General features: G+C 52.1%; 1 protein-coding gene across 45 annotated transcripts in view; it reads right to left on the bottom strand.

The window, feature by feature from the left end:
• Nucleotides 1-15,843, bottom strand: part of SCRIB (scribble planar cell polarity protein) — a 104,356-nt gene that overhangs the window by 73,710 nt on the left and 14,803 nt on the right. For all 45 annotated transcript variants that reach the window (XR_009276905.1, XR_009276906.1, XR_009276909.1 and 42 more), the window contains exons 2-12: nt 11,567-11,684; nt 11,296-11,374; nt 9,280-9,369; nt 8,565-8,621; nt 5,137-5,200; nt 3,509-3,583; nt 3,281-3,425; nt 2,822-2,940; nt 2,030-2,229; nt 1,188-1,354; nt 510-634 (exon numbers count right to left, since the gene is read on the bottom strand). Coding sequence is in view for 41 of the 45 variants with exons in the window: in XM_058832338.1 (XP_058688321.1) it covers nt 510-634; nt 1,188-1,354; nt 2,030-2,229; nt 2,822-2,940; nt 3,281-3,425; nt 3,509-3,583; nt 5,137-5,200; nt 8,565-8,621; nt 9,280-9,369; nt 11,296-11,374; nt 11,567-11,684 (1,239 nt within the window). In the remaining 4 variants the exon portion in view is untranslated. The remainder of the gene's footprint in view (nt 1-509; nt 635-1,187; nt 1,355-2,029; nt 2,230-2,821; nt 2,941-3,280; nt 3,426-3,508; nt 3,584-5,136; nt 5,201-8,564; nt 8,622-9,279; nt 9,370-11,295; nt 11,375-11,566; nt 11,685-15,843) is intronic.

The following is a 15,843-nucleotide window of genomic DNA, read 5'->3' as shown; positions in this document are numbered from 1 at the left end:
GAAAGGAATAAAGTCCTGCAAGAGACTGAAACCCTCAGAGCACTTGCTGAAAACTTCTGTCCTGGCCTTTGCATCTGCATTGGAAGCACAACAATCTCTTGCAGGTTTTGAGGCTGCTGACAGTGTTTAGTACTTTACCTACAGGACACTGCACTGCCTCCACGCTTGGAGGGATGGGATGGCCTGGGTTTGGCAGGGCAGCCTTTCCCCATGTGGAGGTGAGCTAAAACCCAATTGTGACAGTGCTCTACTGGACCTCTGGACGTTTTGAGTGCTCCCTGGGCACTCCAGTCCCGTAGGAGAGCCTCAAAATATGACTCTGCACCTTGGCTCCCAGGGAATTCGTTCCCTTTCACTGCTGCTTGGGTCCCCAGGGCACCAGATGGCCTTCAGACCGTGGAAATCTTGCACACGTCTGCAGCAGCCTCACAGTGGTTCCCCACCTTTGGAAAGCTTAGCTTGTCCCTGAGCTTCCACAGGGAGCCAGAAAGCCACCAGGAATTTCTTACTCGTCTTTCAGCTCCAGACTCCTCATCATCATCTCCTTTAGGCTCATCCAGGAACTGGATCACACTGACTCTGTTCAAGTTGGTGTCTGTCCAGCTCTCATCCACGCTGTTCTGCAGGAGGTTCTCTGGGGAGAAGAAGAACACAGTGGGAGCTCCTTCTGGGAAGAGCAGGGTTGCAGAATTAGATGGAAGTCAGTTCTTATCCCATTAGGGCATTTCTGTTGTATCTGCCCGTGGCATCAGAGCCCTTGAGGACAAAGACTGTGGCCTCAACATCCTGCCACCTTCTGCACATCTCCCACCAGACCTACAGCAGCCTCCAGGGAAGCGTCTGCTGCTTCAGCTCGAGCGGTCCTTACCCAAGAAGTGCAGAAAAAGGTAGAATTAAGGCAGGAATACCATGCTGACAGGATAATGAAAATTATTATCCAACTATCGTGGTCAGTAGATCCAAGCAGAACAATCAAAGATGAGGCTGCAGGGCCTTATCCCCTGGCAGAAAGCAACTCCTCAATTTAACCATCACTGCCTGGGAAAGATGTCCCAGGCACACAAGAGCCCAGATCTGCTGCAGGAATCACAGTAAGGGACAGTCCAACCCGGCAGAGAAGGTTCAAGGCTTCAGCCCCCTCCAGAGCACAAGGCTCTGCAGCCAGTGCTTGTGATACAGATTCTTACCCAGGCTGGGAGAGGGCTGCTGGGGGAGCAGGTAGCAAGTAAGAACCTTTTCTCCTGTCTTTTCATCATCCTCGGTCTGGAATTTCAGCATAGGCTGGGACTGGTTTTCTGCCAGCCACAGGGCTTTCAGATTAAGATTTGTCAAAGCAAAGGGCAAATTCTGCAGCCTGCAAAAGAGAAGAGCAACTGCTTGTTACATTTACCTAGCCAGAAAGGAGCTTCACCACACCTCCAGACTGCCCCACCTGAACAGAGAGGAACAGAGCCAGAGTGCTGTGGGTCCCTCAGTCCTGCCCTCTGGAACAGCTGATTTTGTCCATGGCTGTGGACTGGGCTCCAGTACCCCACCCTCACCAGAGGACAACTCCCTCCAACAGTGTGGAGGGGTTTAGAAACAGAAAACCAATACTCTCACAGACCAATGTATAGAATGTTCCCTGCAGAACCTCTGCTCAGCGTCCAGCTGCTCCCAGAAATCCCAACCCCAGCAAACAGAACTACAGGACCCTTCAGAACAGCTGCCAGGCACCTGCACACCAGGAAGGAGGCTCTGGCACCGACCCCCTGAGGACTAATGACACAAACCCACAAAATCTGCAGGAAGGAAAGGAAGCCAGTGACCAGGGACTTCCCCTGATCTCTATTTCACACATGATAAAATGCCCTCCCACTTGTGCCTTACCTCTAACCTGTGTTTAGGTGACAGAGAAGGGGTTCATAGGCAAAGCCCAAGACCTCAGCAGCCAGCCTGGGCTTTTCCACACCGCGGATCCTGGGATCCACGAAGGCTCAGCACCTCCCTCTCAGCAGCCTCCCAGCCTCTTCACCTTCCTGCCACTCACCTGTTCCCAGCCACATCCAGGACATGGAGCTCGGTGGTGTTGGCCAGCTCAGGGGGCAGCAGGGCCAGGCGGTTGTCCCGCAGGGACAGGACATTGAGGTTGGCACAGCCCCCAATCTCTGCTGGCAGCGCCGTCAGCCGGTTCCGGTCCACGTTCAGGTTCGTCAGCTTGGCCAGCTTGCCCAGGGATTTGGGCAAGGCCTGGGAAGGAGCCAAGTCAGTGGTTGCAAGAGGAAAGGCCAGCACAAGTCAAGGCACAAAGCCCTCTGTCTGGGGAACAAGCTGCCTTCTGTCCCCACAGATGCATTTGGGATATGTTCCTGGGGCATCTTTGGGACAGGTTTTCCCTCAGGCTGATAGACCGAGCCATGCCAACTGTTCCCCTAACACAGCACAGCACACTCCAACCACTGCTGCTCAAGACTTCCCTCCTGTTTATCTGCTCATTCCCAGTCTTTAGGTTTAATCAAATCACAGGCAGTTTGGAGCAGGGCCATTTTCAATCACACTATCCCAAACCCCTCACCAATGCAGCCTGGGACATGGTCTTGCACCTGTCAGCCAGGATGGTCTTTGGGATGGGCAATCCCAGCATCCCTGCTACCCCAGAGAATGTTTCAGGGGAAAAAAATCAGTGAGAGAAAGCAGCTTCCAAACATCACTGAACTTGGTGAAACTTCATAGAAGCAGCTGGAGCGTGGCCAGGAATTGAGGCTGGAGGGCAGAGGGTGGGGAGGGAACCCTGCAGCTGGCTGAACAGCATGGCAGAGACAGGCAGCTGCTGTGTACTCACCGTCAGCATGTTCTCAGTCAGGATGAGCTCTGACAGATTTTCACAGTCCCCAATCGATTCTGTCATGTCTGTCAGCCGGTTCTGGTCCACCTTGAGGATGGAGAGCTGCTTCAGCTGACCTGTCCAGGGTGACAAGTTAGGTGTGAGCTGTGCCAGAGAGAAGGATGCTGCTGTACCCTCACCTGGCTGTGATCCCATCAAGGATCACACAACCCAACCGTGCAGGCTCTGCCTTTCCTCCCACCAGGCCTGTTCACAGGCCTCACACACGCCTGATGCAGATGAAGCACCTGAACTCTCCTGCAGAGTTCTGTCCATCTGTACCACCCACTGCTTCTGCTCTCCATGACCGTGCCCATGTCCACCAATCCCTGATTCCCTGCCACAGACACTCCTTCCTGGAGCTCCTCCAGGAGCACTGCCAAGGAGCTGAAGTCCTGCAGTGGTGACAATACTCACCAATCCCATCAGGAATGCATTCCAGCAGGTTCTGAGACAGCAGCAAGTCCGTCAGTGCCACCAGCCCGCTGACCTCGTTGGGCAACTGCTCCAGTTTGTTCTCAGACACGTCCAGACACACCAGGCGGCGGAGGTTGCCCAGCTCCTGGATCAGAGAGGACAGCCCAGGGCTCAGGGAGCAGCTGGGGCAGGGGCAGAGGGCAGGCTGGGTGCTGAACAGACACTCACCGGTGGCAGGGCCGAGAGCTGGTTCCGGTCCAGCCAGAGCTCGCGCAGGTTTGGGAGCGCGCCCAGAGTGTCCGGCTGTGGGAGACAGGACAGAGCTGACCCCGCTCCCCTCCAGGGACAGCGAGAAGCTGCTTGAGGATACTGCAAATAGCACTCTCTGCACAGCCAGGCACTGCTCTGCCTCTCAGCCCTGCCAGAACCATCCATGGATCACTACCAGAGAGCAGCACCGTGTCTGGGAATGTCTGGGATGGCCCACGGGCTGCAGGGGCTCCAGTGGGAAACACAGATGGCAACAGCAGGACTGTGTCAGCAGGCAAGGCAAGAACCAAACCTGCAGCACAGCTCTGATGGAGAGCAGCTGAGGGAGTTGGGAGAGAGGGAAGATCTTGCTTTATGTCACTCCCTGACAGGAAGATGGAGCCAGGTGGGGTCAGGCTCTGCTCTCAGGGAACTAGGGGCAGGACCAAGGCAAATGGTCTCCAGCTGTGCCACAGAAGGTTTATGTTGGATATTGGGAAAATCTTTTCCCAGAAAGGGCTGTCCAGCCCTGGCACAGCTGCCCCTGGGCAGAGGTGGAGTCCCCATCCCTGGGGTGACTTAACAGCTGTGTGGATGTGGCACTTGGGGACACGGGTGAGGGGTGGCCTTGGGAATGTTGGGAGAGTGGCTGAACTCAATGGGTCTCAAATGGCTTTTCTAACCTAAATAATTCCATTATTCTAGCAGGTTGGAAATTCTGGCCTTACAGAAGAAATGCATCTTCCTCCTCTCAGACATGAAAATAAACATCTGGGTACCACTGGCCAACTCAGCAAGACCCAGTGGCACCACCAGCCGTGACAGACACACATTCACATGCCACAACCCCCCCAAGCAATCAGCTTTTGGGTTTGGCCTTTGCTTCACTGGAGCATGGCTCAAGTGTCACACACCTGTTCCCACAGGTGAGTTCAGCCTGTGCACAGCTAAGCTGCATGAACCCCTTTTCCTCCCAACTTTGGTGCCAAACTTTTTCTGCCAAAACCCATTCCAGAACACAAAGAGTAAGAAAGATCCAGTAATAGCTTAATCCACAGCCACAAATTTACAGAACATCACAGGGTGTCCCCAAAAGCCCAGATAACCTGAATTTGGAGACTGTGCCCTTGTTCACCACGTGCTGGGCCCTCCATGGAGAGAGCCCCCACACTGGGCTACCCTCATTGCCATGGACCACATGGAATGGCCCAGCACTCTGTGGGGCAGAAATCAGAACAGAAAAGAGAAAGGCAGGAAGCTGGAGGAGAAGAAAAACAGCTGGGGGCAGTGCAGGACAGAGAAGGGAAGCAGCAGAGTCCTGCTGGAAAGGAAAGATCCTTGGCAGCCAGACAGGAAGAATTACCATCCCAGAGCCTGGAAAGGACAGAGCAGGCAGTGTGAGAGGCCAGCAGGACACAAGGGCTGACACACGAAGAGAAAATTTATCTGGAAATGATGAGTGGGCCATGCTGGGCAGATCACAACCTCCCCAAATAACCTGAGGGTCTATTTCTTTGCATTTTAGGTGGAAACCAAATTTCCTGCACCAAGGTGCAGGATCTGCCCCTACCAACCACCCAAATCCCTCCCCAGCAGCCCTCACCTACCAGCACTTCCAGGTCATTGCCACCGAGATCCAACTGCTCTAATTTGACAAGGAAGGAGAGTGAACTGCAAGGCACAGGGGACAGAGAGATAAAACAAGAAATAAAGAGCGGAAGGTTAGCATCTGGGACACACATTGCATAAATCACATGGTCTCTAGTAACTCCTAAAGCAGGTGGGGCAATCCTGACCTTTCTCACGGTCCCTCTGAGCCCAACACTTTGTAGAGCTGGTCCCTTCCCCGAGCCAGACCGTTCACCCCAGGGAATTGGGCTCAGAGGCACCAGCAGTCCCAGTTCCACTGGTACCAGTTTGCCTTCTCCCCCTCCCACCATAACATCCCCTTTGATTAAAACCATCACAGATGACCAGCCACAGCTTCACGTCGCTGCCAGGGCAGGGACCTGGGCTGGACTGACAGGCAACAGCAGAGGACAGGACATGGCTGGGGGGCAAGGGGAGCACAGCTGCAGGGACAGGGAGGAATGACAAAGTCAGCAGCCTGTTTCCCCAAACAGGGTGCTCATGCTGCTGGGGAGGAAGGGAAGACAGCAGTGGCCTGATGTCTCAGGTGAGGTGACCGTGTACAGACAGAAGCTCACGATGAAGACACTGCACAGGACCTGCAGCCCACGGATGTGCCCCAAGCACCCCATCCACCACCCCTGGGGGTGGACAAGGCCTGCAGTCCCACAAACCCAGGGCTGGGTTCTCAGGACACGTTCCAGGTGCTCATTTGTCCTCACACCTGAGTCTAACCCATCAACTACAGCTCCACCTCCCCAGAGGACTGCTGCCCCTCACCGTGTTCCAGGGGCCAGCCCTGCCCACCTCCCCAGCAGGGAACAGCTTTATTCTCCTCTTCAGGAACCATTCCAGCAGAGAAATCCCCATATTTCTCTGGAAACAGGTCTGCCTCTGAAGGCCACCCCTACCAAGGCTGTTGGGAGCTGCAATAAGAGGGAGCTGTCTTCCCCAGGCCAGGCTGTAAAAAACATCTGGTTTATGCAGGAAAATTCATTTCCTACTGCATGCAGTGGTGGATTTTGAGATAAATTCCAGCAAAGCCTTGTCAGCAGTTTCATCCAAAGGATCCTCTTGCACAGCACTCCTTCACCATGAATATATGTCAACTCTAACTCCTCTGAAGGTGATGCAGCCTTGACTGTTCCTTTGCACTTTCACAGCTTGAATTCCCAAAATAGGAACAAGTGAGCTGTGCAATCCACATTGATGCCATCTAGCAAAAGGTCTCAGTATAGATCAACCTCCTCTATTCCATAAGAACACACAAGAGCTGCCCCTCCCAAGTCTGCATCCCTTATCTGTGTGGGAGAAACGAGGGGTGATCACCAGCTGGACAAGCTGAACCATTCCAGAACTCAGTCAATATCAGGAGACTAACCAATGAAATGGAATCTTGGCAAACAAAAGTCACTGCAAGCTGGATCTTTCAAGAAGCTCTGGAGCAGAAAAATACCAAAAGGACACTGATGCATTATTCTGCCCCAAATCCTCAGCCTTGAAGCCCACCTACCCACTGGGCTCAGGAACCCTGGGAACAAAGCAACAGCCATTTTTTGCTCAAGTTGTTCTCCTCTTTGGCAAGGTCACCTGATCTCATTGAGAGCTGTTCTTACAGCCAAAGTACCAGAGCCTGAGGCACAGAACCCCCCAGCACCACTGAAATTATTTTGGCCATCGACTGCTATCTTGTATTTGACTGACACATCTGCTCAGAATTACCTTGGCCTTCAAGATCCACATTCTACTTTTGGAAATCATCCCAAAATAGAATCTGGGGGATTGGGGGAAGATGAAAAAAAAAAAGCTGAATTTGCATTACAGGATGAATATCAAGTCTGGATTAACCTTCCAGTGAAAAACACCAAAACCTCATAGCACACTACAAGTATCCTGCTGGATGGCAACCAGATCTACCAAAGGGCAACGTGGCAACACTGGGCAAGAGATCTCCAGGAAAACCCAGGGGTGTGGTCACAGACTGAATTCTCCAGACTCCAGAGACTCAGTGGTCCTGAGATGGCTGAAAGCTCTTGGGATTATCTTCAGTGCAGGGTGAGAGCCCAGCCTTGGGTGAAGCTATTGCACCTCCTTGCTGACATGGTGCAGCTGTGGCACCTGCCTGAATCAACACCCAGGACAGGAACAGACAGAAGAGCAGCCCAACAGCAGGACACAAACCAGTTCTCAGCCCAGAATGAGTGTTCAAGGCCAAGCTAGAAGAGTCTTGGAGCAACCTGGTCTAGTGGAAGGTGTCCCTGGCAATGGGCTGGAACACGATGAGTTTTAAGGTCCCTTCCAACCCAAACCATCCTGGGGTTCTGTGACAAGAAGCTTTAACTCTCACACTGTCCTCTGTGGTGATACTCCACAGGGGACCATCTCAGCTGCCCCCTCCTGTCAGGGCTCTGTGACAGGGTCCCTGTCACAGCAGATGTCACACACAGATCTGCTGACTGGCACCGGACAGGGCGATGGTGTGATTCTGATCCCTGATTCCACAGGCTCCAACTGTGGCAGGGAGGTGCCAGCAGACAAACTGAGCTCCTGGCAGGAACAGTAGGAGAGCTCTGAGGACAGGTGACAACAGCTGCACACATCACACCTTCACTGAGGACTTCATGTGGCCCCTGAACAGCTGCTGCTCAAAAAGGAGCTGGGCAGAATCCCTTCCAATGACATCCAAGGAAAGCTGGGGGAATAATCAGTGGGATGCATAAGCAGGCAGGAAAAAAGCTGACAGAGCTGATGGAGGGTAGAAAACTCAACAAACTCTGATGGGCCAAAGCAAAGACTGAAGTAGCAATTGGACAGCTCTCCACATCCATCCAGCTGAGAGCATTACCTCCACCAATCCTGTTCCCTGCCAGGAACTCATCCCTATCCCTAGCTCCAGGACGTGGAACAACACTTACCTCTTCTCCCTTGCTGGCTTATGAGGGCAGTTATCCCACCCAGAACAACCAGGAGGGATATCCAACAGAACAGATGTCAGAAGCAAAATGGAACCTTCAGCTGTACCCTGCTGCTCTTCAAATCCTGAACCTCACTGTGCACAGAGCTCCTCCTACATCCCCATCCACAGTTTTCTCTTTCTTTCCAAAAGAATCCATTGTCTGCTCCACCTCTTCAGGGGAAATGGTTCTCACTATTTCCAGCAGCTTCTTTGGGAACTCTGTCTATTCTAAATCAATCCTTACACAGGCTGAGAACAGGCTCCAAACATCTCCAGCCCTGCACCATCCTCTCCCTCCTCACCCCAATTTATGGAAATTCAGCAAGATGCAGCCTATTTATGCCCAGCCTGAGCCCTCCCCAGCCAAGTGATGGTGCCTGCACCGGTCCCTGAGGAAGCAGCAAGAACAACCAGGCAGGAGACTTCTCCAGCCCCCAGACAGACACTCACGTGGGGAGAGTCTTTAGCAGGTTCTCACGTAGCTCCAAAGTCACCAGGTTTGCCAAACTGCAAGAGAAAAGGGAGCAAGAAAGCCAGGTTCACTGGACAGGGCTTCAGGGATGAAAGGAGCTGTTCATCTCCCTTCCCTTGGAACCACCCCTCGTGTCCTGTGCAATGTGTGAATGTGCACACGTGGATGGAGATGGGGGAACAGAAACAGCAGGGATGTAAAATGGCTGTGGTGGATGTGAGTGCTTGCTGCAGCCACCAGGAACAACACTGTGCCCACACTCAGGACAAGGAACACGCTGTCACCACAGGACTCTGCCCAAAGAGGTCAAACCCCTCACGTGTGGAAAACCAAACCCCATGGGAGAGCACGGCACCCCATGAGGCCATTTGCCAGCAGCATAAATCTGAATCAAACATCATCAGGCAGCCCACACCTGCTTGGAAAGGGGCAAATGGGCACTCAGAACATAGGGAAAGACAGGATTTGAGAAGACTGGATCAATCCCTGCTGTGCCACCAACCCCAGCAGGTGAAGCAGCTGGGACCAGGACAGAAACCTCTTAGCAAACCGAGGCTCAGCAGTGCTCACACGGCACGGTCAGCACCAGGGCAAAGCTGCACCTGGTTTGTCCCTCCAGGCCCTGCCACTGTCCTCATCCCACCTGCCAGGTGTCCCCAGCCCAGCCCCCTGCCAGAACAGGGCCATACTCACTTCCCAATGTCAGTGGGGAGGCTCTGCAGGGACACATCGTTCAAGGCCAAGTGGCCCAGGCTTCGGAGCTGGGTGAAGCCCTCAGGGAGCCTGTGAGAACATGAACAAAACTCCATTAATCCTGTGTGCAAAGCATGGAATCCCACAAAATACTTAAATCCTGCCAAAGCCAATCTCATCCCACCTGGCATCAACATGTGGAAAGGAGAAGAACAGGAACCATCACTAACCCTGGCTGCTGATCCAGGACAAGTTCTGCTGCCAAGACCAGAAAACGCCCTTGCACCAGACATTACCTGTCCAGGTTTGCACACTCAGCTCTGCAGTACCTGAGCACAAATCCCAGACTGAACCATGCCATGGGACCATTGACACTTGGAAGAAAGGAGGGCTCTCAAGCATTCCAAGTGCAAGGGATATCTCTGCAGATGACACTGCAGCATTCCCCAGCTCCAAGCACCATCACAACAGACCCAAGGTGTGACAGAATAGGGAAAAACCCTGAAAAAGGAAATTCTTCAGCTTCCACAGGAAGCTCATAGACCCTCCCAACTTACTTTCTTGGGTTGCAGTGCAAGATGTAACCAATATTCTATTACCAGCTGTTAAAACCAGGTGTGGCAGTGTTCTTTATCTCTTCCAGGACCCATCCTCCCTCCAGGGGCATAGCTTGTGCTAATGGGCCACTGAGTCTCACTGCAGGACTGATAAAATGCCATCATCCCATTCTGAGATGCTCCACCCAGGGGGAGGAGCCCAGAATTCCTGCCTGGATATAATCTGAGACCTGGAAAACTGCGGCCAGCCTTTCTCCACTGGATCCCAGAGGAGAGACCAGACCCATCTGGACCTTCACAGGAAAACTACATCCTTTCTGTGGGATCACTGCTTCACCAGAACCACATCTGTCACTCCAGGACTGCAGCCACCATTTCAATGGACTGCTCCCAACACCCTGCCCAACAGGGGTCAGGGTGGATTCTGACTCTGACAGTGGCTTTTTTTGTACTACTGCACATTTATTTTAATTTTCCTAGTAAAGAACTGTTATTCCTATTCCCATATCTTTGCCTGAGAGCCCCTTGATTTCAACATTATAATAATTTGGGGGTGGGGTTCACATTTTTCCATTTCAGGGGAGGCTCCTGCCTTCCTTAGCAGACACCTGTCTTTTCAAACCAAGACACTCATCTGAACCTTGAGCCACAAAAGCTCTGAGAAATAACACCTGAAATGCTGGTCATTCCTGTGGTACAGGGATTGTCACCAACAGAGAAGCTTGTCCCACTGCAGCAGTGCCCAGCACCAGGAGAGGAAGCAGAATGAAATGTGCCTCAAAGCTGGACAGCACCTGGGGCCAGGCTGGCACCTGCAGGGACCCCAGCAGCAAAACAACAGTGCCTGACAACACCAAGGCAGGGGGGAGCCACACTGAATTCCAGCTTCATGTATTAAAAGTTCCAGAGACAGAGCACTGAAAGTCAGAGATTCCAACTTGGGCACAGCTCTGGACACTGAGGTAAGAGGGGAAACAACCAAACACAGGGTTCAAAGCATGGCTGTCCTCAGTTCTGAATAAGAGAGGTGGAAATGGGGCTCAGAGGGGGCAAAAAAGGGCTGAGAGTGGGGCCCAAAAGGGGTTCTGAGCCCCAAAAGGGGGTGCAGAGGATGGCATGCAGGCTTTCTCTCCTCTGCAGCAGAAGCCCATATCCATTCTGGTTTGTGACCAGTGCAGAGGGAGCGACAAGCTCACTGCAAGAGGACAAAAGTCCTCACTCTTGACACCAGGACAACAACAGCTCATCATTCAGCCACAGGCCCCGAGGATGGAGCACACACCAGCTCCTCCCAGCACCAAGCATTCCACCTGCCTGCAGAGCAGCTTTGGAAGAGGCAGGGCAATCCCGGGCCTTGGCTTCACAGTGAGACAAGATGAAGATCAGAGAAAGGCAGGGAAAATGTGCAATTTCAGTTCTCCTTCTCAGCTGGACTAATGGGCAGCACATGCCTTCCTACCTGGAGAGAGGATTCCCACTGAAGTCTGCGATTTCCAGGGATTTGCAGAATTTGATGCTTTCAGGAATTTCTGGAATGTCTGGGAAAAACAGGTGAAAGAACAAAAGATGCTTGAGGAAATGGGACAGCTGGTAGTGCTGACAGCCTGAGACATGGCAATAGAAGCCCACTGTCAGAGCTGAGGAGCCCTGAGGGATGGGGGAGGAAGGGCACAGCTTCTCCTGAGCACTGCAGGGCTGGGGCACCTGCTCCTGCCCAGCTCTGGCCTTACCATTGCGGGAGATGTCCAGCTCCACCAGCTGCATGAAGTTGGCCACCTCGGGGGGAAGCCTCTGGATCTCATTGTCGCTCAGGCCCAGCTTGCGCAGGTTGAGGAGCCTGAAGAAAGGCTGTGACAGGAGTGACAGTGTCAGCAGCACTGCTGGGGAAACCCATCTTCCTCATTTCAGGAGAAACCATCCACCCCTGAGACACCTGCCTGCCCCCACCACCCCCAGCCCAGCCCTCACGGGGCAGTCACTGCATCCATCAGAATCCCCGTGGATCCCTCACATCCCTCGTGGGATGAGGGTACAAAGAAAAAAGGCATAAATGAGTTTAGATTCATCATTCATTTAGCACCTGTTACCCCACAGCTCTCCTCCCTCCTGCACAGGACACAAAGGAGACATTCCCTGTTTCCTGCAGTAACAGTTCACCTCTGAAGCCCAGCACCACAGGGAAGTTACTCTACAGCAGCTTGCAGCAGACACTTGAGCTCATGAGGCAGGGCCAGGAGAGCCAGCAAAGGAGAAACACAAGGAGAGCACCAGCCCAAAGAGCTGTCCCTGCTGCTGTACAGGAGGTGTGGTCAGGACATCGGTGGCAGGTCCCCACACCATCAGGGACAGCGTTTGTGCCCCTTGTGCCAGGTGGAAAAGGCACAGGTGAGCTGCCAGCACGGCCCCAAGTAACACAGAGCTAGAGAAGGCACAAAAATCCTTTTCAAGAAACAGCACAGCCATAGGAATGGTGACTGGAAGGGCCCTCACAACACTCGACTTTATTCAAACACCCCCTGGGGCTCCCACAAGTGCATCAGCTGCAAATGGCAAATTGCAGGATCCACCAAGCACTCCTGCAAGACACCAGCAGCCCCCTAAACACAATGTGCTGTAATTATCAACTGACCACATACTGCAGCTGATTCCAACCATTGCCAGAGGTCAGATCCTGGACAGGATGGGAACCAGGGCTGGGGTGTTTGCTGCATTTCCTGGATTGCTTCGGAGTACTGGGAATAACAAACAACAGAGTGGGGCCACTGCAGAAAACATTAAGGAGTGACCGAGAACAAACTCGGGTCCGTGCAGGGAGATGCACAGGGCACCTCTAAATCACAACACCCTGTGTTTGCCCTGGGCAGAGGCAGGGAAGGGGTCACAGCAGCACAGGAGAGGCAGCCCTGGGATCATCCCCAGGTCACAAAACACAGCCAGAGCTGGGGCTGCTCCTGCAGCACACACCGAGAGGGATGAAAGCAGAGCGAGCTCTGAACCCCCCTCCACAGGCGCCTTTCCAGGTATCCAGGAGAGCTGCTGGGACAGAGCCCCCCAGGAACAGCTGCAGGGTACCCCCAGGTGGGGGGCACCTTCAGGACCCTCACAACACTGAAATGAGAATGAAACACTGTGGAAATGAGAGCACGGGGCAGGCAAGGGAGGGGAGTGGATGAAAAGATGGAATAAACATAACCCTGAGAAGATGCACAGAGCACAGGCGAGCTGCTCAACCCCCTGCAGTGACAACCACAAAGTCTGGAGGTGTAATTGGAGTTACACCTGCACAGATCCAGCCCTCTGCAGCTCCCAGGTCCCAGTCAGGACACACTGCCAGGCACAGGTCTGTGTGTGAGGGGTACCAAAGCACAGCCCCTGCTGCCCTGGGGCTGTCCAGCTCCCACAGCACTCTGCACAGGGAAGGGATCAGGGATGGACAGCACTGACAGGAAATTCACACTTGTCGTGTCCTACAGGACCACAATAACTGTGTAGTGAATAAATACATTTAAAAAATAACCCCTCTCAGCACTGGCCATCTCCAGCTCTGTTAACCCTGATTATCTAACGCAGACCAGCTCAGTGGAAAGGAAGTAGGTGAAAGTCTAAATGACAAAAAAGGTCCAGGGGAGAAGGAGTTTAGAGACTTGATTTGCTATTGTTTCCTAGAGCCTTCTCCTAATTTTAGAATGCAAGGAAATTCCAGGCAAGACATCGTGCTGACCTGCCAGAGTCTGCACATTGGAAAATAACCACAGGGACTGAACATCCACAGCCCGGGCTGCAGCACTTCTGCCTAAGGGTACAGGCAGCCCCAGAATACATCTCCACACTTTTAAACAACATTTAGAGCAAAGAGGAATAAACCCAGGCTGTGTGTGGTGCAGCAGCTCCCAGCTTGTTCCTTTTTCTTAAGAAGAAAATGAAGAGGTTTCTAAAGCCCCTGGCACTGCCCACAGGCAGAACTGCAGGAGAGCCACGTCCCACCTGGCCAAATCAGTTATCCTGGACCTGAATAAAATATTTAGATGTGACAAAAGGTAAAACCAACCAACAGCCAGCAGCGGTAGCCAGAAAAAACAAATGTGAGAATTACAGTGTTTTCATGCCTGAATTCAGGTTTTATATTTGCCAACAAAGAGATGGCAAGAGGATGTGACCAAGAGCTGCAAACGCTGTCTCTGACACAAATTTCCATGTCACTTCCAGCTCAGTGTTCTGTCAGCTGAGGACTTCAGCTCAGCCCAACAACCCAAAGCAAAGGCTGCACAGGAGATTCACTTGTGACACTTGAAAATGAGAACAAATTGATTTAAAAATTGTTACTAGAACTAAGAGTGAAACCTAGATTACATGTCTCTGGAGACTGGCAATTATCCTTTCTGCTAATTAAAGTTTACCCTAATTCCCAGAGCTGACAAAGCAAACCCCTGGATTTGGCACCACATTGAACATCTCCAATAAAGAGAAACTTCCCCAACTTCAACATTTTCTGATTTATAAAACAAAACAACACCCAATCTGCCTGACCCAGATCCCTCAGTGTCCAAACTGGACTCAGAGCAGATTAAAAACAGAAGTTTGAAGAAGAAGAAAAGGTAAGCCAAATCTCCCCGTTTCCTGGCAGCCCAGAAGCCCAAAGCCCACAAGGACCAGCACAGGAATGTTCCAGCACACAGAAATCCAGAATCAGCACAGGAGGATTCCAGCACATGGGAATCCAGCAGGTCACAGCATGATGGAAGATATCACTATCAAAAAAAAAAGCTAAAGATTAGGGGATACCCACATAATAGCAGTTATGTTGGGGGTCAAAGCCTCTGCAAAGCCGGGTGCATTATAAAGATATTCTCTCTTGAAGCATGGGAGTATTCACAGGGCAGATGAGGCAGAAAACAGCTACAAAACTGCCCACAATTAAAATTCAGGGACATAAATTCTTACAGTGCTCAGAGCAGAGAGGCCACACTGCAAACAACTGGAAATGTATTAAATGTATTAAACAGTCATTAACCACGGACAGGTATGAAGAGCTGTAAAGAACCACGTGCCAAAAGATAAGAAATGCTCCACAAAATGACAACATTGCAAAAAAAGGTGGAAAACTATGAAAACCAGGCTCTGCAGCAGGTTTTCAGATGTAACATCCTCCCTCACCAGCCCCTTGAGACACAAATGCAGGCAAACACACTCAAGGGTTTTTGCTAAGTTCTGAAACAAAATTCAGTTACTTCGATCTTTAAAAAAGACCAAAAAAAGCAGCCTAGACCCATGGATTTTTTCATCAAAAGAAACTGAAATATAATCTGATACAATATCCTTCCAATGCTTTATAAATCACAGACCTTCCTCACAGATCCATGAAATAATTGCTATTGGAAGGTACCTGGCAGACAGATCTCCAGTCCACCCTCCTGCTCCAGACAGGATCAGGATGAGGCCAGAGCAGCTTGCTCAGGCTTTTGTCTGGTCAAACCTTCAACCATGAGGGATGGCCCAAAACCTCTCTGGGCCCTTGGGTCCACCAAATAATTATCCTCACAGGAGAACCACTCGGCTCCAGTGGTTCACAGGCCTCTGCAGAAACCAATAAAACCTTTCAAAGATCCCTCCTTGTTGCTGCTGGTCAAATACTGAGCGTGGCCAACATCAGCCAGGAGATGGAACCAGCAGAACGTGGGGAGCCCCTCACGAGCCCAACTCTGCCCAGTGACACCATCACCATCACCACACACCCACGAGTCACACAGCTCCCCTCCACAAACCTGTCTCTTCCTTTTTGCAGTCTGTCCCTGTCACAGAGCGGCTTTTTTCCCTGTTTAACTGGAGAATGGAGACATCTGCTCCTGGGTTTGCAGTGCTGAGCTCTGTTTCCACTGGAAGTTATGTGGTGGCAGTTTTGGGATGCCAAAGCACAGAAAGCTTTGGGTAGAAAGGGATCTTCAAGACCCACTCCCTTCCTCTAGCCCAGGCTAGCCAGGGCCACCTTCCTCTAGCCCAGGCTAGCCAG

This window comes from Poecile atricapillus, chromosome 2 (assembly GCF_030490865.1).
Source record: "Poecile atricapillus isolate bPoeAtr1 chromosome 2, bPoeAtr1.hap1, whole genome shotgun sequence".
Classification (NCBI taxonomy): domain Eukaryota; kingdom Metazoa; phylum Chordata; class Aves; order Passeriformes; family Paridae; genus Poecile; species Poecile atricapillus.
The sequence above is the reverse complement of the archived record's forward strand: the minus strand, read 5'-3'. Positions and strand labels throughout refer to the sequence as shown.